A 23,934-nucleotide genomic window follows, 5' to 3' on the forward strand; every position below is an offset into this window, starting at 1 on the left:
TGATTCAATTAAAAGTGGCAGTTCCTTTATTACACATTGTTACTGGCACCAAAAAAACCCCCCAACCTAAGTGAACTATCACAGCCCTTACCGTGTATTTGTATAAATTAATAATTTTGTGTGTTTAGGATTGGCTATTTGTCTGATTTGGTGGGAATCTGACGTTCAGGGGAGTACTGCTGAGAGGTGAGGTACCGGTGGATGCTGTGGTTTTGTGGTAGGTGTTGGGGACCTGGGCAAGGGAGAAAGTGAGGGTAGGTGACGGAAAGGTAAAATTCTTGGGAAACCAAGCTCTGTTAGTTACAGTCCTCTCAGAGAAATGGTTTTGGGTTTTTAAAAAATTTTTCTCCAAATGGAAAAGAGGCTAGGAATAAAAAGGTGTTTAGTAAGCTTACTGAGAGGGCGGAGCAGGAGGAGCCTGACCCGCCCCCTGCGCCCGCCCGGGCTCGGCGCCGCCCCCGGAAGCGAGAGCGGAGGGCGGCGGGCGGGAAGGGCCCGGGGGAGCTCTCGGAGCCTCGCAGCCATGCCCGCCTTCAGGCAGGTGGGCGAGAAGCAGCTGCCTCAGGAGGTCGTGTTCATGTGCTGGTCCCCCAAAAGGGACCTCATCGCCCTGGCCAACCGGGCGGGGGAGGTGAGTGCGGGGCCGAGGGAACAGCGGCTGCCGCCGGAAGGAGGGCCCTGCCTCTCCCTGCAGGCCAGATGCCGGTGCTGCTGCTTGTGGCATCATTCCTGTAAGCCTGGCCAAGCATTTAGGAACAGCAGGGTTTTCTTTAAGTCAAGCTGCTTAATTCTTAGTGCCCCTTCTCTCTTTACAGTCTAATTTCCAAACAAATTCACTCGTGATGCGCTCCTTGCCTACAATTTGTGGGATTTAAAGCGCGTGAAATTTCGTATTTAAATCTATGGTCAAGTATTTTTTTCTGCATGTGGTCATGCATGAAGACAAGACTGTTGTGCTTTCAGGCTGTCTGCTGGAGAGGCAGTTGTTACTGGCTTCTATCCTTGTTCAAGGCTCAGCTTATTTCTCTGTAGTGCTGTAAACAGTGGGCTGCCTTCTAAAAGAACATAGTGAATCATCTGCTAGAGGAGTAGGTGGTATTTGCAACATGAGTTATTAAAAACTGGTTAAAAAAATGCATCTTGAAGTGAATTACAGAGTGGTGTTAATGGGAGAATGTGGTTTAAGTTTGTCTTCAATGTATTTATTTACTTGGTAGGTTTTACTTCATCGGCTTGCAACTTTCAACGAGTGTGGAGTTTGCCTCCAAATGAAAATACAGGAAAAGAAGTGACTGCTCTTGCTTGGAGACCAGATGGCAAAAGTAATGTCAAGTATACAAGGTGACATGGTACAATAAAAATCCCATGGGAAATCATGAATGTTGTGGTGATGATACGTTTTATCTGCGGAGGAAATTTTCAAGTTAACTGTGTTTGAAGAGGAGGATGGCTTAGTTTTATGTAGGTTCCATTCACAGTAATAGAGAGATTAACACTTTTGAATGCAGCTGCAAGAAAGATTTGCAAGACAGATTTACTTCTAAAATACTGCTTTTCAGGGTATAGCAAAACTTCAACCTCCTAACTAAGCAGAATATTTTTGTATGAACTGCAAAGTTTATTGGAAGAGAAGAGGCTGACTGTCTAATCAGGATTAGATTAGAGCTCAGTTTATTTGGCAGAGGCAAGACTTCAGAGGCTAAAATTGCTCTCGTAATAGACCAGAGAAAGAAACACCTTTATCAACAGAAATAATGTTGAAATTAGTATCTTAATAGACTTGTGCTGGAAATTAGTTAATTTTTGATTCATTGGAGGTGGGAGAATGAGAACAATCTTTCATGATGTGGACAAAAACTACCTACATTGTTTTCTGATGGCGTCTGAGGAGTTTAAGAAACTTCTTTTTAAGCTGGTTACGTGTGATTACAAGGAAAAAAGTACAGAAACCTGTGCTTGCCATATGCTGTTAGGGATGAAGACAGTTAGGAAGAAAGTGATGCAAAAGTTGCTCTGTAAGTCCTAACTTCTGTTGCGATAAAACCCAAACCTTTCTGATGGACAATCTTTATGTGTAATATTGGCCTCAAATTTGCAAAATTGGAAACCTCTACTTTATCGGAACTGTTGTTAGAAGTGTTATAAGCATGTTCAGTTCAACATGCAGGTAAATAATTATGAAATCAGGCCTTTGCCTTAAATTTGCCACCTAAAACATGACAAGAGTTCAAACTTTAATAAGTAGATTCCAAATGAGAGTTTGAAAGGACTGTAAACAGACCAAGAAAACTGTCCAGTAATTGGCTTTGAAGGCACATTGTTTTCTAGGTCAGTGTAAAATACAGAGTTTTGCACATTGGTTATTTATGCATTTTATTTTTCTTTCTCTAGTTTTGGCTTTTGGCCTTGCTGATACCAAGCGGATTATTCTGTGTGATGTAGAAAAACCTGAAAGCTTGCACTCCTTCTCTGTGGACTTATCTATTACATACATGCATTGGATGGAAGTAACTGAGGAAAGCAGGTGAGTCTGAAAAACTCTAGAAGTAAATTACAGGCTATGTAGTGCCCACCTTATTAATAATTTATACTAAGTGTGTTAGAAGCAGTCATATAAAATAGTACAAAATTCCATAGCTGTGACTTTTTTTCACCACTTGGCTAAAATTTTCCTGGTTTTTTTTATTTTTTTTAGAATAGACACTTTCCATATGCTTATTTTTAGTGCTGATACCTTAATCTTATGGTTCTTCATGCTGAAATGTAATGTGTAACATAATCTTGAGCGCCTGCCTCTTGAGAACTGCTTAATCTAGTGGTAGTTTGTACAGCCTGACTTCTGATACAGTTTACGTCAATACCAATGAATTCATTTAACTAATTGCAGTAATGTTATGTTCTTCTATTTTGTTAGAATAATTATATTGAAGTATTTCTTCACCTGTGTTTTCAAGATCTTAAGTTTGATGTTTACGTCTTTCATGGTGTGTCTTTGGTGTTACATCCAATCCCATTGGCAATTCTGTTGTTCAGGAAGTCAGATTGTCACTAGTGACCATGAGCTCTGTGGGATTAAACAATTCTCAGCAGCGCCTGTGAGCTGGAGGACATCATGATCCCTACTTCTGTGGTCTTACAGAAACCTCTGATGTGCACCTTATTGCAGTGCAAGAAATTAATTAAATAAAACATTTATTTAAAAGAGGGAGGTGTTGTAAGCCTGACTTGGAGATTTTCCCCCCTACCTCCAGAAAACACCAATCTTAAAATAGCATGAAAATAACTGCATCTTAAATCACTCTAACATTCTTCTCCTGATGGGGACAGGCTTAGCTCTTTGTGGGGAGGTCTCATCCTTCTGGCATGTCTGTGGTGTGATATTAAGTATTGTATGTTAATGTTCTTATCACCACAATGTGCCTTTAGCAGTTTTGAGGTGTGGGTAGGTTGTACTGCAGAGTTTAAACAGAAATCCTCTGTCAGTAACTGCATTAGAGATGCAGAAGGATTTTGGTGGCAAGCCTCCAAGCCAGCAGACACAAACTTTTTTCAGTGAAAATAATAAAAAAATTACGGAGTTCTTTTATTAATTTGATCACTTGATAAGTTATTAAAAATCCCATAAGGGATTACCCACTGATATTTGTAGCTCTGATATACATGATGCATTGAGTATATGCTCTAACTTTGAAGTTAAAAAGAAAGTCTCTTCTCATTTTTACAGCTTGGGTAGTAAAGACAGTGTTGCTTCTTTTTCAGTGTTCTCACTTCCTTTTACAATGCTGAGGATGAATCAAACCTCCTTTTGCCTAAATTACCAGCCCTACCAAAAAAGTAAGTGTTATACTAGTAAGCTTGAGAAGATACTATTTGCCATTTGTTATCGTTGTTTCAGTTCATCTTTAGTGCTCTACAGATGTCCAGACATTGTTATTGATGGTAATTATTTTGTTTTCAGTTACAGTACCACTGCAAAAATTTTCAGGTAAGAAACTGTCATCTTATAGCTCTCTGTTTTCTTGTTTTATTTTGTTTTCTGGTATTGAGACAAGCTACATAAGCCCTAATTACATGGTTTGTATTTTCAGTGAGGAAAAGTCAGATGAGATTATGAAGCTTCTGGGTGATGTCAGGTAAAATCCATCTGTGCATTGGTGTTGGTTGAGGGTTTTTTTTGTTTGGTTGGTTGGGTTTTCAAAAGTATAAAATAATGCATAAGTGAGTTTACTTTGAAGTTATTAATAATTGTTTTTAAGGGTCCTGGAGAAATTATATGGAATGTCTTTTTTTTTTTTGCATACAAAGATAAAGTTCAAAGAATATGTTAAAAAAGAAGTCTCCCCTCAGTTTAGAGAGATTATAAGGCACTTGATCAGCAACTGCTGTTGGTGCCATATCTTCTTTTTCTTAGAAGATTCCCTGGTGTACATTTGAAGGCTATTTTATGTTACTGAAGCTGGTCTTGGAGACGTTTGTGGATGCTTGTTATAGACAGGGAATTCCTGGGGGTTTATATGAGTGTGATAAAGCTAAATTTAACATTAGCTCTGAAATCAGCTATATTAGTGTTACTTTAGAATAAACATCTGTTATTAGGACACACACCAGGAGCAGCTGGAGGAAGTGTAGTTTAGCAGACTGAGACTGGCTTTGTGCAGTGACTGTGGTGCTGTTTTGAGGAGGGCACTTAATGTCTGTGCCGTGTTTTCCGTTGGCTTTTGCTGTTCCTTACAGTCTTACCACTGAGAATCATCCTCCTTTAATCAAAATTTACATCTCTGTCTATCACGAGTTTTTCTTTTTTAAGGCTTGATGCCTCTTCTTACAGTAGAATTTCCTTGCTTGAGAGAGAGATGTGGCTGTCTGTGGTGTAGGAGCTTTGTGGATTCTGTACTCCCTTCATACATTCAGTTAATCAAACCAAACATTTTTCAGATACTGTGATTGCCAAGTTCTGTCTTCAGACAGAATGTTTCTTGAAACATTCTGCTTCAACATATTTAGGTGTGTAAGAGGCAGAAATTGCAGTTAATTTTCTGGTATTTCTGGGTTTCTGTTTCTGATGCTGTTACTTCTGTGGCTGTTATTGCTGCTGCATTCATTTCAAATGCTTATTTCCTTTGAGGTTTTGTTGAGGAGCTACTGAGTGGCTGTGGCCAACTTACTCTGCCTGTAGTTAGGATAAACTCAAAATAGCTTTGTAAGAGTTCTTGGTAGCCTGTATTGGTAGGTGGACTGTAGCTTGTTACTTTTTTTCTTCTGGAAGGTATAAAGTTAGTGAAAAAGGACTCTGTGACTAAATTGTACTATTTTTCCCTATTCTCTCACTTAATGTCGTAATTGATACTCTTACTGTAAATGTTAGAAGGCAGGTTTTATCAATAAAATCCAAGCTAATTTTTTGTTTGCTTTAGATTTCTTGGATCATAGACAGTAACACAGTGTTTCCTTTTGTGCAGTGATTTGTTAGAGGAACATTTATTAAAGGGCTGGTATATAAGTATTAAGAACTGTATCTGCATGCATTTGAATTTCTTTCAGTATGCTTATCAACACACTGTTCTATTTTAATAGGCTTAATGCTCTTGTCCTTGGTGGCAGCTCAGGATTTATTGAGATTTATGCATATGGAATGTTCAAGATTGCTACAGTAAATGGGGTATGTTCCATTCCTTTCCATATTTTTTCTTCATAAAATACCGAACTTCAGCTGAATTGAGTGGAAATATACATATGTGTGCTTATACACAAGTGAGAGTGGGTTACTGAATTTTAAAGAAACTAGTTAATTGGGTTATTGGTTATTGGAAAATTTAACATCTTGTTTTACATGAAGCAAAGTTCAGTGTTAATTCACAATAAAAAGAGTAGTTTTGTTCCTGAGTAGTAGCTGAGAATTACCCTTTGTCTTTATATGTTGTTGACTGCAATCATCTTTGTGTGTCAGTGTGTTAGAGCAGTAAGTGCATCTTGGAGGAAATGCAGTATTTTATTAACTTTCAAACTGGAATCCCTCAGGTGGCAGGTTCTTGTCGTGGACTGTGTTTGTCTAGTGATTTGAAATCACTGTCAGTTATTACAGAGATACGAGACTCTTCAGACAGTGAAGCAGAGATAACGTATTTTCAGGCAAGTAAAGTAATCTTAAAATGTTCTTTAAAAATAAAACTGCTTTTTAAATTGCGTTCAGGTAGCTTTATTGCTTTTCCGTTATTTGCAAAAAAACCCACAAAATAATGTTTTGAGCCTTTCTGAAATTTGTCCCAGTTTAGCTTTTAGATTTATGATGTTAACCTGGTTTCACTCATAAGACTGACGGTGATGATCTGAGGCATTATTTAAAATCCTGCTCTTAAAATAACATTGATTTATTCAATTACAGTTAGTTATTCAAATTTTCTTCATTCAACACACAAAGGCATAACAGCAATGCTTTTCATTATCCCACCTATCTAGAACAGTCATCCTTAAAACTATTCTGTTAGAACTCCAGAATGAGAAACCTTATCAGGAGTTTTTATAGATGAATTAAAAATATTTATTGCTTCTTTGAATTACATCTCTTTTCCTCTTAAAATCAACTTAAAGGGAATGAAAGCTGACAGGTTTTCGGTGGGTCCTTTCAATCTGTTTTTTAATTTCTGTAATCTAGAATTTTTTAAAAGACAAATCATCTGTTGACTGTTGCTTGTTTCATTTGTTATAGTTGGACACTAGTCTATTATCAAGTTACTTACCTGAGGTAACTCGAATGGCCCGGAAGTTTACTCACATTTCAACTCTGTTACAGGTACAGTCATGTTACTCTGTCCTTTTAATATCACAGTTCTTACAGGCTTCGATATTCTTAATGCAAGTAAAATCAAATGTTTTCTAGTAGGATGCTTAAGTTGGTTTTAAGTAAATGTAGAGCTCTAACTTGGAATTTGATAATAAATTTTACATAAGATCTACAGTGTGTCTTCCCTTTGTATTGTAGCATTCAGTTATTGAGTGTGATGATTAAGGGGAGAAAGGAAATAATACTAATGTCTGTTTCTGTATTACAGTATATAAAGTTGTCATTGACGTGCATGTGTGAAGCATGGGAAGAAATACTGATGCAGATGGACTCACGACTCACAAAGTTTGTACAGGTACTGTGGGATTAACCATTCTTTTGGAAAAACTTTTGAAGTAATTCTGTTTTTCATGTTAATGTAATGCATATCTTAATGTTTAAGCATGATGTCTCCAGCTGACAGTGTCTAAGTTCGGAGACAACCTGGAAGCTGTTGTGTGTCAGGTGCTCTGATGCTGAAGATGCATGAGTGCAATCAGTCATGATTGTATTGTGATACTTCTTTGTTTTATTTATTCTGAGATATTCAAAAGTGAGGCTTTCAGCTTGCCCGGCTGTTATCAGTTGGTTTCTGTTTAAGGTTGTGCTCTTTGTACTTTATTCATTGTTAAACTGATTACTGTAAATGTTGAGTAACAACACAGCCTAGTTCAGTGGAGCTTGTATAATATCCATGATTAAGATGGTCTTGGATTTACTTAAATTTTGTGTTCATTGCCCATGGCCAGAAGTTAATTGAATAATATGATTTATTTTTTTTTAAATAGATTTTTGGTGATGGTAAACTGCTTAGAATTTTTATCGGGTAATACAATTGAAAAAACTTAAAATACTAGAAAATTTTCAGTGCTCAGTAGTCTGATTTCAACATTCAAGGATATGGGTGGGTTCTCTGATATACTTTAATTGAAGTGTTTGTGAGATAATTTGGTAGCCTGGATTTAATCTCTTCACCAATCTTTCAATCATTTTAACTGACAGGAAAAGAATACAACCACTTCTGTTCAGGATGAGTTTATGCAGCTGTTGTTATGGGGCAAAGCAAGGTAGTTACTGTTGTTTTATCTGAGTATGCATTTGCACTTGATGTAGAAACACAAAGTAAATGCATATTTGGTTCTCTCCCCACCTTCTTCAGTCTGGAACTTCAGGCGTTACTAATGAACCAGCTGACGGTAAAGGTATGTTAATACTTTTTAAAACATACTAAAACAATCTCTTTCAATGTATTTTAATCTTTCTTCTGTTAAGTTAACAAAAAATTATTATATGTTTGTATTTTTTTGTTAACAGGGTTTAAAAAAACTTGGTCAGTCCATAGAGTCTTCCTATTCCAGTATACAGAAGTTAGTCATAAGTCATTTGCAGAGGTAAGTCACAGAATGTTGAATGAATTATAGATTAAGTGGCATATTATATATGCACTTTACACAGTAAATGATAAAGCATTATCCTACTATTATCATTAGCACACAGCAAAGTCCTGAATTTCCAAAGGATGACTAAAAGATTATACTTCTTTCCTCTTCCTTCCTAGTGGCTCTGAGGCTCTGTTATACCACTTGAGTGAATTGAAAGGAATGGCTTTATGGAAACAAAAATACGAGTCTTTGGGATTAGATGCATCTGGAATTGAAGGTGCAGTAGTGTCTGCTACTTACCTGATCAGATTTCACTTTTGAAAGCTTAATAATAATGGCTAGCTTCTTTTGCAGAGGCCATTACTGCTGTTGGTTCTTTCATCCTGAAGGCGAATGAGCTACTTCAGTAAGTATAAAGTCTGGAGAGATTAGAAAACATTCCTATGAGTTTTGTATTGAAGGGGCTGCATGTAGCTGGGAATAGAGGAGGTTGAAAGAACAAGGCTCCTCTGTTGGTGGTGGGCTTTGATCTTGTCTCAGTGCAGGAATAGTCTTACTTGAAAGGTTGCACTGGGCATTTTTAAAAAAACTGATAGTGCTTGTAGGCCTTTCTGTAGTAAAGATGGGACTTAAGCCTGGAGCAGCTTGTGACATTTGGGTCTTGTAATTTCTTTTGTTGTTTCTTGCTCAGAGTTATCGACAGTAGTATGAAAAACTTCAAGGCGTTTTTTCGGTGGCTGTATGTTGGTAAGCTTGATGACGTAGTAATCATCCAGTGTCTGTTTTATATTGTAAGCATCAAAATGTTGGCAAGTAATTGGGCCAGTCTTAGTTATAACCATCTATTTATTTCTATCATAGAAAAATTCTGGACATCTGAAAGGATACAGTTAATGAGACGAGTAACTATACTATTAAACACATAAATCATAAACTTAATAGTTCTTGATTGAACTTATTGTGTGGAGTGGGTATTGTACATGCTTGACCTGCAGTGTTGCTCCAAACTGTTTTCTGCTTCATGAGCAATTTGCTGGTCTCGACTTGGAGAAAATAAAGGACTTTATTTAGTTTACACTAAATCTGAAGTATAGTCTAATTCTCCTTTATTCTGTTAATTGCTCTTTTTTCCTGTGACAGCCTGGGTAGCTGTAAGGTTCTGCACAGAAGTAAACAGTGTCTGAATGTCTGGATGCACTTGGTAGCCACCTTCAATTGTGTCTGAGTAGCTGCAGAGAAAATGTTAGAAGGAAGGGCAGAATGCTGTATTTTAGCCTACTTGTTTTTCTGAAGTGATTATGAATAAGTTTGTAACTTTTAACTGACTACTTTACAAAACCTAAGTGGTCTCACCAGATACTGTAAAAACACCAGAAATGCATTGTTAGCACTTACTAGCAGGAATATAGTAATTCTAATTTTAAAAATTGCAGAAAGCAGAACTATCAGAGTTCTGTGTTATGTTCGCTGTTATTTGCTTGTTTTGAAACTAAACAGAGAATTTTATCCAAGCCTTGCTGATTTAAAATTACTTCTGTGTAATTCTCTTCAAACACATGATTCTGGGCATGACAGTATTCATGTATTTTATGTATACCCATTTTACTACTCTTAGTATGTACATGAATAAATTCTTATGAACTCTTTTTATAATAATTTCATCTCAGGGTAGAATGCAGTTGGAAAAGATTAAAGATAAAAATTCTACAAGATTTGTATTGTAAGCTAGTGGGACTAGTGATGCTTAATTTCAGTCTCAATTTGTAATTCTTCATTCCAGACTCTTTTGCTTCTGATAAATTAATCTATTTTAATGGCAATCTATTGTTCCATAGACATGAGAAATTAAGAATATTAGGAAAACAGTATTAATGCAATAAGAATATAATTTTTCCCTCAGCGATGTTGAGGATGTCAGAAGATCATGTGCTTCCAGAGCTGAACAAGGTAGGAGTAACATTTTCTGATAAATGCTGATGTAGTCTTTATTCTGCTCAACTGGAAAGCAGAATTAAAGGTTTGGTTTTGTTCTATTCCAAAACTTAAAAAGATAGTGTCTGTGTTACTTTTTTGAGAAAGTCGATGCCTTTAGATTCACACTAATACGCTGTCTTGCATGAATTATTTTTTCTGTTTTCTTTGTTAATACTGCTGTTTTTAGTGCACTGTATGTGAATGCAAGGCCTCTGTGTATAGCAGCTCTTTGTATGCCCTAAATGACTAAATTGACCAGAATGGGGTTTTAACATCTTTACCAGTGCCCTGGTAGAGGAGATGGAATATACCTGCATTGGATTTGCAACCACCATCACACTGCCTTTGCTTGAGGGCAGAGGTGCCTTGCAGAGGGAAATAGGCTGGTGGGGTGGGGACCTCCCACAGTTCAGCAAGTATAAATGCAAGGTTCTGTCCTGGGGAGGGGTAACCCCCTGCTATTGCTCAGCTGGGCCTCAGCTGGCTGGGAAGATGTCAGCTCTGCTGAGATGATCTGTGAATGTCAGAGGGTATAAGCTGGGTGTGAGCCAGCAGTGTGCCCTGGCAGCAAAGGTGGCCAGGGGTAACAAGGGCTGTACTAACAAGAGCACGGCCAGGAGGTCAAGGGAAGTAGTTACTGTCCTTATTTAGCACTTGTCCGATTGCTCCAGCTTGGGGCCCTCCTGTACAAAACTGACTGGGCTGAGTTCAGCAGTGGGCTCCCAGGCAGGGTGGAGGCTGGAGCACTTGCCCTGTGAGAACAGGCTGAGGGAGCTGTGTTTGTGCAGCCTATAGAACATGTGTTCTGTTTTCATTGAAGTGTATTTTTTACCCTTTGCTTTTCTCACTGTTTTTGGGTTTGGTTTTTTCCTTTTAGATGACTCAAAAAGATATCACATTTGTTGCTGATTTTCTTACTGAACACTTCAATGAGGTAAGTGATGCTGGTTTTCAAAGTACAGCATCTGACTGTATTTTTGTTGCCAAGAACTGATTGAAAAATCTTATAAAAAATAATTCAATCATCTTTTTGTTCACTACTTCTTATTAACTTTGTGTTTAAATAATAGGTTTGTTTGCATTATTTTTTCAGGCACCAGAACTTTACAATCGTAAAGGAAAATATTTCAATGTGGAGAGAGTTGGCCAGGTAAAGAGCTGAGGAATAGATGCAAAAAGAATAAATGAGAAAATTCTTAGATGGAGAAGCTTTTTAAGCTGTATCCCCTTTTCTTCCCTAGCCCTTTGGTCTGTGTTGCACATATCAATGATGGTAAAAGAGAACATTTTATTTGTTTCTCCCTATTATTAAGAAAAGTAGTGTTTAAAAACGTGCCTTACAGTTTCACCTTACACATGTTGTGTTTTTAGGAAAATGGCAAAACTTCTTTGCAGCCAGCAGCAGTGAAACTGTAAAAGCCAGCTTCAGTAAAACTGAAATGTGTTTGTTGTCTTTATGGCATTTATCACTGGATTTCAAAACATTTTAAATCAGACTTGATTTAAATTATTTTCATATGGAAATATCACCATGTGATCTTAGGCAGTAGTTGATTTTTCTTACTGTTTCTAGAAGGGGTGGAATATCTAGTTTTAAGACTATGGCATGTTAATTTAAAAGGGAGTGTCTAATACACTTGCTAGGGGCAATGGTGGAGGTGAATTCTAATGTTCTTTATTCTTCAATTACAGTCTTAAAAATTTCTGTCTCTTTTCTAGTACTTGAAAGATGAAGATGATGACCTTGTATCACCACCTAATACAGAGGGAAACCAGTGGTTTAACTTCCTTAAAAATAGTACTCATCTTAAAGGTAATCTGCTTTCATAAAAAATAAAAGTGAATCAAAGATATATATAGAATGTAAGAAATTTAGAAGAGTAATCTTTTTTTTCATGCTTACAAGTTACTTCTGCAGTGCTAATCGTTGGTCTTCATCTGAGTAGAATAAAATAAACAGACCTTGTTATTTTACACAGGTTTTAGGTAGTTGCTTATCCAGTTTATTACCATTTTCTAGGTATTAGTAGCTCCCTATTTTTCTGTACCAGTCTCCGAAGTGTTGACTTGGAAGGAATCCTAGAAGATGTCTATTTTAGAATATCTTAATTCCAATTCAAGAAAATAATAGTTATGCTTAGGTTGTACCTGGGTGAAGTGTCCAAACTTGTTCGTTTTCACTGGGGTCTGAGATTATTTTGTTTATTAGTGGTGAAAAAGAAGTAAGAGACTATAATGAGCTGATGGTGGAAATGATTCTTGTTTGCCTTTAGAAACCATAGACTGTAAAACCTTGACAGCATAAGCTGTGTAACAGGATCTGCCACAGTTACCTTTTTCTGCCTATTTAATTCAATAAAAAGGGAGGAAATGATAGCTTTTCTGTTTGGAAAATAGTATTTGGAAAATGTATTTTTAGATATACTTTAAAAATATGTTTGATACTTCAGATATGTAGATGACTGGTCATTTCTGTTACTACCCAAGATTTGTGATGGTTTGTAAGTGCTTTTGTTGGTATTAATTTGGCAAGTATTGAGATATTTATAGGATTTTAGGACAAGTAATGCTTCTGTTGTTGACACTTTCTACCCTTCCATGGTGTTTTATATTGCTTTGTTGGTTGATATAGTTTTTATTACTTTTTCCAGCTAAATACTGGAAAAGAAATAGGCTATAAATAAGTAAGGAGTTATATCTCAAAAGCAAAATGTCTTCTTACAGAGTAGTTCATTTCATAAGAAGGAATCAGTCCTACTGAAACCAAATCACAGCTACTACAAAAAGTGTGGAAATTGTTTTGCTTTTACAAGATATTTTATGACAACTGCTTTCTAGCTCTTGGGTGAATGCTATTCTATCTTTGCAATTTTGAATGAACTATGAAGAAAAGTGGAAGGGGCAGGCAGACCTTCATTTCTCAGTTGTTTGTCTAGTTTCATATTGTAATCCAGTGAGTTACTTGAGTTAAAATTTATAATCAGGGAGTAATTTAGACTATCATCTAATTCAACCAAAGCAGGGCTAATTTTGAAGATAAACTGTGTTATTCAAGGTTTGTGCAGTCAAGTCCTGTATGTCTGCAAGGATAGAGACCCCACCTTCTCTGGGCACCCTGCTCCGTGCTTGGACTAACCATCCTTGTGAAAACGTTTTTCCTTATATCTGACTGGAATTTCCCTTGCTGGGGCTTATGACCTTATATTTTCTTCTTTCCCTGTGTGCAGCTTTGAAAATGATTTCTGTGGTTCCGTCTTAGCAATTGCATCTCTAGGCTGAACAAACCCAGCCCCCTCAGCTACTTCTTGTAAAGTTTGTGCTCTAGCCCTGTGACCATCTTACTGACTCTTCACTGGACTTACTTCAGTTTGTCACTTTAATAATGGTGTAATATGTTTTTATAGAGGTACAAGTATTTTTTAAATTAACTTTATTTGTTTACAGAAAGCCCGCTTCTGTTTCCCTACTATCCTGAGAAATCACTGCATTTTGTCAAGAGGCAAATGGAAGGGATCATTGATCAGTGTTTACAAAAGCCAGCAGTAAGTTCAGTTTTTATAAATGGTAACCTTTTTTTAGGGTTAGTGGTCAACTGAAGGTGGTAGTTACACTTAGCAAGGCCTGATGCTTTAATCTTTGAGTGCCTACAACTTAGGCGTAGTCTAACTTCACTGCTGGCATGTCTCAAGCCTTTGGCTGGGGAGAGCACAGCAGGGGATTTCTTGTTTCACATCTTCTGTTCCCACATTATTGGGATCTGGTTTTAATCTTAATTATCTTGGTGTATGTACTGTGTACCAAGTAACAATGTTAGTTGGCAATACATTAGTCTAATATTATGAAGAAATGTGAAACAAGTGTATGAAGTGACAGTATTGTTTGCATTAGGAATGTTTATTCCAGCATAATATTGGTGGATTTCTCTTTCAGGTGTACTCAGGGGTTTTTGGTTAGTTCGTTGAGGGTTTTTTGTCTTAAAAACCTCTATAATTTTGAATAACTGCCTGTATTTTATGGCCTGTTTTTCTTATATTTGTTAGGATGTAATTGGAAGGTCAGTGCATCAAGCAGTCTGCTTGTCTCTCTACAAAATTTCACAAAGGTATTTCTGTACTAAAAGAAGCTAAAGATATGTGCAACTAAAGCTCATGCATGAGTAGCATTTTGTAAACTGTTTTGGTTTTTCCTTTTCAGTGAAGATTCCGCACCTCAGTTATTTAAACTACCATTTCTGTAAGTATGCTGCTATTCCTTATTCTGAGTAGTTTACCAGTTATTAGAACTTAATCTAGATTTTCATTTCTTCCCATTCATTGCAGGTGGAATGACAAAACATCCAATATACATTATGTCCTCTTCACCATACTAGAAAATTCTATTTCTAAAATACACATTTTGAGGAGACATACTGACACTTCCAGGTAAGACAAAAAGGGGAAAAGTGGCTTGTGAGCTTTGGTATATGTGTACAGAGACAGTTACAATTTGGATCTCTTGAAAAAGATGGAATGAGTGGCATGAATACAGTCTTTCTTTTATATTAGAGAAAATGAAGAGTACATTAGGAAGTGCAGCAGGAGTTTGTGTTGTGTTAAACTCAGAAAATCTAATCACAAGACCCAAGATGGTTCTAGGCTAAGGAAAAATATCAGACTTGCTTAGTTTTGCTCCTCACAGAGTTACTTTTATCTGCAAACTTCTGAAAAATTGTGGATAATCCTGCTTCCAGTGTTACTTTGCCTTTGATTAACCCCTTGCAGCCTGCAATTTAATACTTTTAGGAAAAATGGGTGCATCAAATAGAATTTATCTCTTTGGAGTGTAGATTTGTGTACCTTCAGGAGTTTCTGTGTCCACAATGCAGTTTGTCACTGCCTAGTTGTACTGATACAACTGTTTAAGCTGCATTCTGTTAGTGGGATGGCTGAAATGAGCTGGGTTTAAAAAACAAGAAAAACTATTCCTCTTTGTAAAATACTAATTTTTATAATCTGTGTCATTTAATTTGAGGACACAATAAACTGATGAGGTGCGAATTTTTGAAGCAGTTTTACTACTAAGGAAAGCACATGTTGAAACTGTCTTTTGTGTTCCCAGTTGAGAGCTGCTGATGACAAAATTACTGCCCGGTGGTGTGACTTATATGTCCTCTCTCATTGATACCTAAAACAATCCAAACTCTTTTTCTGTAGAGTAACAAGTAACTTAACAAACCTGAGACTAGGATAATTGAGCCAGGAGTTCAACAAAGAAGAACTGTATCCCGTAAGCCAGATGCAGTTTTCCATTTGACTCCATTAGTCATGTTTTCCTGAGGAGCAGAAGAATTTAAAAGGTTCCCAACCACCAGTTATGTCATTTTGGCATGTAGCCATGTATTGTGCTAAGCTTAGATAGGCTTACACCATTTTGTACCACAGTTACAGATTTTGGATTCTCCACAAATGAAAAGAATTAGTCACCAAGATAATTAACACTGTTGTTCTAGGTCTGTCAGTAACGGGATTCTTGCAGTGGAGTTTGGAAACATCTTGAACAACAGTATAAATGAGAGCTCAGACTCCAGGTCAGTATACTTGATTTTTCTTCCAGAATTGCAGATTGCTGAATTAAAGATCATGTTTTCTGCTATTTATTTTGCATTACATTAACGTCTAAGTTAATGCACGTGGGTGAGTCAGGTTGTAAGAAGTGGCACAGGTGCATGAAGCTGCAGGGTTGTGGGAGTCTTATTTTGCACTTCATCTCAAGGTCAAGTAAATTTTAGTTTTACAGTTGAAAACTAGAGCTTTAGCACATGTGCAAAAGCTAGCTGGAAACATCTATTGCTTTTATCTGTGATATTCTTGAAGTAAGATAAGAATGGATATGCCTGAATGTAGCCATCTTAGAAGGCATATGGCAGACTAAGTTCGTCCTTATCATGTAGAAAGGCTAGATGTGGTTGCCCTCAATACCTTCAATTATGTTTCTAAATTTTCTTTGGTGTTTATATTTACTGTTTTTTACATTTCATCTGAAATGTGAAGATTGCTAGTAAGTTTTTTTTTGTGAGTTTCTTTTTTTTTTACCTTCAGAATAATTTTTCCTGCATGATGCGGGAGTCTGCCACAGTTATGGCTTTCAGTGTCACAGCTGCGTGGCTGACCTTTTTAACATTTACAACAAAGCTCACTGTTAACTACTGAATACTTTTTAACATAAATGCTGTTCAACCTTAAAATATGTTAGTTCTGTATTCCCTTTTATTCCTCGATGCTTTCTGAATTATTTTCCTATAGATGCTACAGTTGTTTGGATGCTCACTTTTATGATGATGAAACCGTAACTGTAGTTCTGAAAGAAAATGTGGAACAAGAGGGGAAGGAGAGAATCTTGGCTCAGCTGCCCTTATCTTCAGTATACACAGATGAGGACCAAGATAGGAAATTCATCTGGGATTCTACGGAAAGGTACTGAAAAGCTTAGAGCAAATCTGAAAATGCAGAACTGAAAAGCAAATTAAGAAAATGTTCTAATTGTGTACAGTTACTTGTGCCTTGTGTGTGTGTAAATATTGTAAAGACAAACTCTTTTTGTGCCAGGGAGAGTAGGATGGGGCGACGGAAGCTTCCTAAACTGTTTTGTGGGTTTTGGGGATTGTTTTTGCTTTTTTGAGACTGATACTACCCATGTACTTGGCTGTCATGAAATGCAAGAATCAACTGAAGGCACCCTGTAGAATCAGAAATCGTCCTTTCTTTAAAAGATGCTAACTTTGCTGGTCAGGATACTTCAATTTAGGGTGTTTTTGGCATATTTGCTCAAATACTTCTGTCTAGTAATAAGGATACACAGGTATTTCTTCATCTTTCCCCTTGTAGTCACCCTTAGAAACACTGTCAGCTTACCCTTGAAACATCAGAATTGGTACCTCTCTCTGCATTGTCACAGGGAGAAGAGAGCACCTGGAGAAGTGAACACACACACAAAGACCAATGCAGTTCAAGTAGTAAATCCAGTCTCTTAGTTGCTGCGTCTCCCTTGCTTTTACTTTTTTCTTCGTATTTTTCTCTGGTGATTTGCTTAAGATGCATTTCTGCCTCAAAATAAAGAGCCATACTGACCTGTTAATATTTTCTTTAAGCCACAAAGATAGTGTGTATTAAAGAATGAACAGAAAACATTAAGAGCAAGTTCAAACTAATCCTGGCTGCTGTAATAGGCAGGGTTTATCTTCATAGAGTCCCTGTGTGAGTGGGGGTGAACTGTAGTGATGCATCTTTGAAAGGCCATGGAGGCCGAACTTCTGTGTCAGGAGAGGCATCCAGGACTGTGTTCAGAAACAACTCTTCTTGGAGAGGAGAGGTTTTAAAGAAAACCACCCTCATCCTCCTGCTGTAGCTGTTTCTTGTGGGATGATCAGACTTTACACTTCTCACCTTCTGGTAATGTGTTTATCTCACTTGAACGTGCTGTGTCTCCACAGTTGGATCCCCCATCTAGAGTATCTTTAGAAGCATTATGATGATTTCAAATGCTCATCTTGTTGCATATGATATGATGAAACTTAGACATAAAAACCTGGAGGTTTTTCTTAGAACTGCAGTTGTTTCTTATGTACTGGCTTTGGTTTCTTTCCTTGCTATGTACAGGCTGGATGAGCGGAGTGGTGAGATACCCACATGTACTGTCTTCTTGGAGAATCAGTGGAGAGTACTGGAGAATATGAAAGCTCAGTATGTTTCTGTAAATGGCATTAGAAAAGTGTCTTGTGTGGTAAGTGCAGTATCCTTGAACAAACCTGTAAGCTATTAAAGAATATGTGCTATGACTGAAGAGAGTGGTAATTTAAGAGTTATCAAAACTTTTATTTTTTTTTTTTAAACAAATAGATTGTTTTCTCATGATCTGCTATAAGTGTGTCAGGATACAGTCATACCTATCTCATAGAACAACATGGAAAAACTTTAACAGAAGTTAATAAATCTGCTTGCTTTACATTTCAGCCTGTAGAGCAATAAAAAGTTGCTAATTCCCTAGATACCTCCATTTCAAAGATAAAGGCTATTTTCAAAGCTATTGGCTGACAATTAAGATAGTATCGGTGCTTTTACTTATTTATTTATTAACAGAAACTTCTTAATGTCTGTGTAGCTAAGTTCAAATCTCCGTCACGTGAGGGTGTTTGAGATGGATGTAGAGGATGATGGGGAAGTTGAGGAAGAAGAGGAAGAAGAAACAACTCAGGTTGCAACTGGGGAACCCGATGAGCTAAACCAGCCTGCAGAAAACCAGGACAATATGTGTGGTGCTTCTGCTGAAGAACTACCTGATGAAACTGAAGAACATGAAACTGGTCTGGATCCTTGACACAGGCTTTGGTCATAATAAGAGGACAGGACTGAACTGTAAATATTTTTTTAATGGCACAAAGAAATTGTGTATTGAAGAATGAACAGAAAATATTAATAACAAGTTCTGACTCATCCTGGCTGCTACAATAGGCAGGGACCTTATTCATACAGTCCCTGTGTTTGGGGGTGAACTGGAGTGATACGTTTAAAAGATCATCTAACTAGTTAGAAAATAATCTAACTTCAGGCTGCTGAGATGATGGATCCTGTATCTCCTGAAGCAGCTGAGTCAAGTCAGAATTCTGTGTTGCTTCTCAGCTAAGACTGTATTGTAGGGAACCTTTATTGACCCTTTTCTTTCTGGCACATGTTTTGGTGTCAGCTAAAATTCTTTGAAAGCTTTTCTATTAGCCATTTTTGTAGGTGAGGAGAAAAATACCAACTGATGTTTTTGTAGTTAACCTGTTCAGTCCCAAATACTCTTATAAAATAAACTCGTATATGAAAAGAACAAAACTTGGGGCCTAATCTTTGCTTCTCAGACTTTGTGTTCTAGTAATGGGTATGGAAGCTTCCTGTAGAACCAAAATCTAAGACTGCAAATCAGCATAAGACTAGTTAGACAACAAAATTTAGCAGTCATCACTTGAATACTTGGTTTTGAAAGCTCTTTTGGTAACATCAGTCCTCAGTAACAGCATTTCAGTCTATGCAGCTCTTGACACCTCAGCACAGCACTTGTCTGTGCATGCATGATTTGTCAAATGGTTGCATTTCTCAGCCTGCCTAGTTTCTGTGAGTTTGTTCATGAAAGTCTGTCTTCTCAATTTGGAATTTTTTGTAATGTAAAATTACAATAGACTATATTTTTTTTATTCTGATGTGGCATTGTATATCATGTGCAGCCCCCAGCATAATCATGTTGCTTACAATTGATATATTACTGTAGGTGTGATGTAGTGCCAAGCAGTAGAAGCTAGAAATAGTGTTTAGAAATCTAAAATGTGTTCTTCTTCCCTATTAGCTGTCATTCTTAACTGATTTAAAACTCATCTCTTTGAATGAACAATGCTGCTAAATGCATGATCTTCCTTCAGAACAGTAAGTGTGCCTTGTGTTTGTGGAGAGGACCAAGTCTTATGCATGTGCTCCATTCTGTACTTTGAAAATAAAGAAATCTTTTGAAATTGCTATTTGGCACTGCAAAACTCAATTACTAGACTTATCCTCTTGTTTTGAAAGACACCATTTTAAGTAATTTTTTTAAAGTGGATTTCTGAAGGTTTTGGACTGTTTGGGGGAGACCCTGGTAAACATGCTTTCAGTTTTAAAAGACTCATCTTTTCCCTTTCCTAACAGCCTCCTTTGAAAGCTGCTTGCTGTTCAGCATTCTCAGCTAACATGTGGCAATGGCTGAAGGCACAATGAAGCTGTAGGACAGGAGGGCCAGAAGTGCCCATTCAGAAGTACTGTGATTTTCTGTGTAGAGCAATTAACTCTTGATAAAAAATTGCTGCTATAACAGAACCCACTCACCTTAAACCTGGCCTTGTGTTCTTCCAGGAAACTTCTGCTTCTGGTCTAACTTAAAGTTGTTACACAGGAGGGCTTAGAAGTAATTCTTTTCCTGTAGTTTGTACTAAGTCGTTTTAGTCCATGGGCATATAGAAATCTGATCTGTCCTGCATATAATAGTTTCTAAGTTTGTGTTAGTAGCAGGTGTGTCCTGTGTCACAGGGACATGTCCTTCAGAAATCTCCCTGAGGTTATTCAGTGCATCTTTCTAGTCCAGCCTTGGATAAATTTGAGTCAATGGGAATTTTGTGTCTCACGTGGATAAATACATGTGCACGTTCTGAATTTCACAGTGATACGATACAAAAGCACCAGTTTGAGTCAGTGCTTCGAATGCATTGCTGACTCTTTCTGTCAAACTTTTTTAAATTTTATTTTGCTGACAGATTTCTATCATAATATGTTGGTAATGTGTTTATGCATCTGTTTTCAAAAGGATGATAAGAAGTACTTGATCCAGAAGTGTTGCAGGATTTTGGTGGTGTCCAGGTGGGGATGGTCTCACTTGGCATTTTGATCTCTTCATCATCTCTTTTTTTATGCTAACTGAAAGCTCACCCTTTTTCTCCGGGGAGTTGTCCTAATTTCTGGACAATTTTGTAGTCAAAAAAACTTGTACTCTCAGCAAGCATGCACCCAGTCCACTCTGTAATACAAGTCTTTAGGTCTCTAAGAAACATTTACTGCTACCTCTTATTTAATGTCTACCTGTTTTGTATTTGGTGTTGCTATTTTTTTTTTTAAAGATCTTGGGCCACTTTTCTTTTATTTTCTGCTCTTTACCTTGTGTAATGCCTTTTCCAGACCTTTTATCCATGCCTTTTCTGCCTGATCTCTGACTTCAAAGCTTGCCACATTGCTGAGTTTGAGCTTCAGTCTCTCACCAGCTGATGCTGTTTTGCTTCAGAACCTGGACATGCTGTGATACCATTGCCTCCCACTTATATGGATTTCATGGCACATTTGTGCCTTCATAAAAAGCCACTTGAGCTGCTCAAAAAGACAGGAGGTGGATGCAGAGAAATAGTGAACAAAAGGGTCCTTTATTATTATGGTAAGTGTTCTTTTTTGCAGAGGGGAGAAGGGATGTGTAGTTTTGTAGCAATACCTATAGTTGGTTCTAATGCTGCTTGGCTTTGAAAAACCTACTTAAAAAAGCCTTAAGCCTGGATGTAAACCTTGACAGAATGGAAAAGCCATCTCTGCAAGCACTGAAGTTCTTTAGTAGGTTTGCGGTGTGTGTTTAATATCTGTAGTCAGAATTGGTTCATGTGTCCCGTTACCTACTACAGTAACATCTGAGAAGATCTTTCCTGCTACCTTGAACTAGCTGTTGCTCTTGGACTAGGATCTAATTTCTTGCTTCACCAGCTGGTTTAGGGGAAGAGTTGGCTTAGCTTGTGCCATGGAGCAATGATAGCAGTCTAAGAAGCCCATATTGGAGAGGGGAAGGAAGACTTCACCATGGTTCGCTTTATAATTATAAAGTAGTAAGAAGACTGCATATGAATGAGGAGTGAGGATGAAAGGAATTGTCACAGGACGAGTCTCAAGGAGGGAGATGCCAATGACTTAGGGATCTCTAGGGAGAATGCCTTGGGGAGGAATTCCAAGAAAAAACAAATTCCAAGAAAAAACAATTCCAAACAAAACAACATACCACCTCTGGCAGTCGAAGAGAAGAAATGCCACTTGTAGGTGAATAAAATGCATTTAACAGTACCTTTAGGTTAAGTAATGTTGCTGCTAGGAAATCAGCCTGTAGACCATTGGTGCCAGCAAAGTCCAGAGTTGAAGTAAGTTACAAAAGGATATAAATGTGTGGTGTTCAGCATTTTTCCTGCAAGGGGAGTTACAGGTTCTGCTCCCAGCTGGCACTGTTACTGCTCTGTTGGCAATTCTGTAATTATGTAATCATGCCTGCTCCTGATTTTATGCAGTTTTCACATTTAAACTAGAGGATAAAATAAAGAATCCAATCAGGGTTAGTCCTTACAGCTCTCCCCAGGAGCCTGACCTCCTCAAGAGAGCCTGTAGTTGCTGAGAACTTAAAAGCTGGTGTCCCTTTTTCTCTGTGTTGTCACAAGGAGTCCTAGCCAGACCTCCTGTGTTCAGGAGTCTTGTCACCTGAATTTTGCACAGACTACTTGGGCACGCACATCCAGGTGCTTTGTGAGTATGTAGATATGAGGGTGTGAGTTTTATTTTAAAATGAAATCACCTTCCCTTCTTACACTGCCTGACTTTATTGTTTGCTATGCTACTGCTGCAGGGTTGATTACATAAGAAATAATGACAAAGAGAATGAATGGATGTAGCCAGTGTTTTTTAAAAGTTGAAAGGAGGGACCAGTCTAAAGAGAGTATAAAGGGAAAGTGGAGAGCCAGAACTGAATGGAAAGAGGTTTAGCAATGTATCTGATGAGATAATTTTAGCAATGTATCCGTTGACCAGTCCCTGGAGGTGTTCAAGACCAGGTTAGATGGCACCCTGAGCAACCTGATATAGGGAGTGGCATCTCTGCCTATGGCAAGGGTTTTGAAACTAGATGATCTTTAAGATCCCTAAAAGCAAATTGCTCAAGGCCAAATTCGATTATCCCTGTGAAATGTCACTGAAGGCTCCTGGACACAATTAAAAGCAGAATTTGTCATTATATTCCTACTATGTTTATGACAACAATAAGTTCCCATCTACATCTTGGTCTGGTTTCTCACCAGAACTTATGACATACGTTGACCCTGCACGACCACAGTATGTCCAATGATACCATGACTTAGATAAATGTGGATAAAAAAGGGTTTCTCATACTTGGTATCAACGTCCAGATTACAGTAAATAAATAAAAAAAAAGATACAAACCAGCAGAGCTGAGTTCTTCATATGAATTTAAAAAGACACCAATGTTCCTAAAATGGTGCCCTACAAGTGATAAGTGACCAAGGCTTTCAGTTTCCCAACTGCATGTTTCACTTCTACCTGTGTTCCGAGTTGAAGCTCCCTGCTTAGTAGGTAAGTCTCAAGGTTGATCTCTGCCTTCTAATAAAAGCAGACCCTAATCTGAAATCAGAAGTGACTGTATGACTGAGCTTTCACTTTTCAGTTACTATAGATTACTTTCATTGTTAGGAATTTTGAGTATTATTTCAACTGCAGGAATATCTACAACGTGCTGTGCTCCCAAATAAGATGACATGGTTTGTATCTGGGAGATTCACATTAAAGACTTTTGGTGGTGATCTGTAAATACATGGCTCATTATGATGTGTCTTAGTTTTCTCCCTATTTAATGGGTCTTAGTTTTCTCTCTATTAAATACTTTTAATAATAATATCAATATTTTTTGACATGAAGAATCACTGTAGCTGGCAGAAGTATTGAAAAGATCACATGTCAAATAATGGATGTCAGATCCACTTATAAAGTTGTAGTCTGTATTTTCAAGACGTTTGAAGGGACTGAATGTTTAGAGAAAGTAGGATCTGATGGCTTGCTCAGGAGGAATGACACTGGGAGTGTGTTTGACTTAGTTTTCAGGGAGGCGATAGAAGTTGCAGCTGGAGGAGAGTGAAGAGACACTGTCCCCAGTTTCCTGTCTCCTCAGTGTGTTTTATCTTTCTAGATTACTGATATTTCCTTGACCTGAAGTTTGATTGCTCCCTATTGAGTGAAGGAACAATCTTATCTGTCACGGTTGGCTGTACTGACATTTCACTGGCGCAATCTCAGCTCTAGCCAAAGTCCTGTGCCACCCTGTCCTCAAGCCAGCAAAATTGATCCAAGGTTAGCCTTTGATTCTAAAGTTCTAATTGAAGGAGTTCTCCCAACAAGCGGAGATTGCTTCTCT

General features: G+C 37.6%; 1 protein-coding gene across 1 annotated transcript; it reads left to right on the forward strand.

The window, feature by feature from the left end:
• The first annotated feature begins 437 nt into the window (after positions 1-437).
• ANAPC4 (anaphase promoting complex subunit 4) lies at positions 438-19,703 on the forward strand. Its single transcript, XM_032687043.1, is given in 29 exon segments — positions 438-631; positions 1,218-1,242; positions 1,245-1,322; positions 2,392-2,524; positions 3,760-3,834; positions 3,959-3,985; positions 4,089-4,133; positions 5,575-5,659; positions 6,019-6,129; positions 6,707-6,790; positions 7,050-7,136; positions 7,823-7,887; positions 7,980-8,022; positions 8,135-8,211; positions 8,379-8,479; positions 8,557-8,608; positions 8,894-8,949; positions 10,103-10,149; positions 11,054-11,110; positions 11,270-11,326; positions 11,896-11,989; positions 13,621-13,718; positions 14,217-14,278; positions 14,371-14,409; positions 14,496-14,597; positions 15,665-15,742; positions 16,458-16,628; positions 17,811-17,934; positions 18,313-19,703. Coding segments are annotated over 29 exon segments (2,397 nt in total). The 5' UTR covers positions 438-523; the 3' UTR covers positions 18,529-19,703.
• Positions 19,704-23,934: the final 4,231 nt, after the last annotated feature.

Source organism: Chiroxiphia lanceolata, chromosome 4, assembly GCF_009829145.1.
Source record: "Chiroxiphia lanceolata isolate bChiLan1 chromosome 4, bChiLan1.pri, whole genome shotgun sequence".
In the NCBI taxonomy this organism is placed as follows: Eukaryota; Metazoa; Chordata; class Aves; order Passeriformes; family Pipridae; genus Chiroxiphia; species Chiroxiphia lanceolata.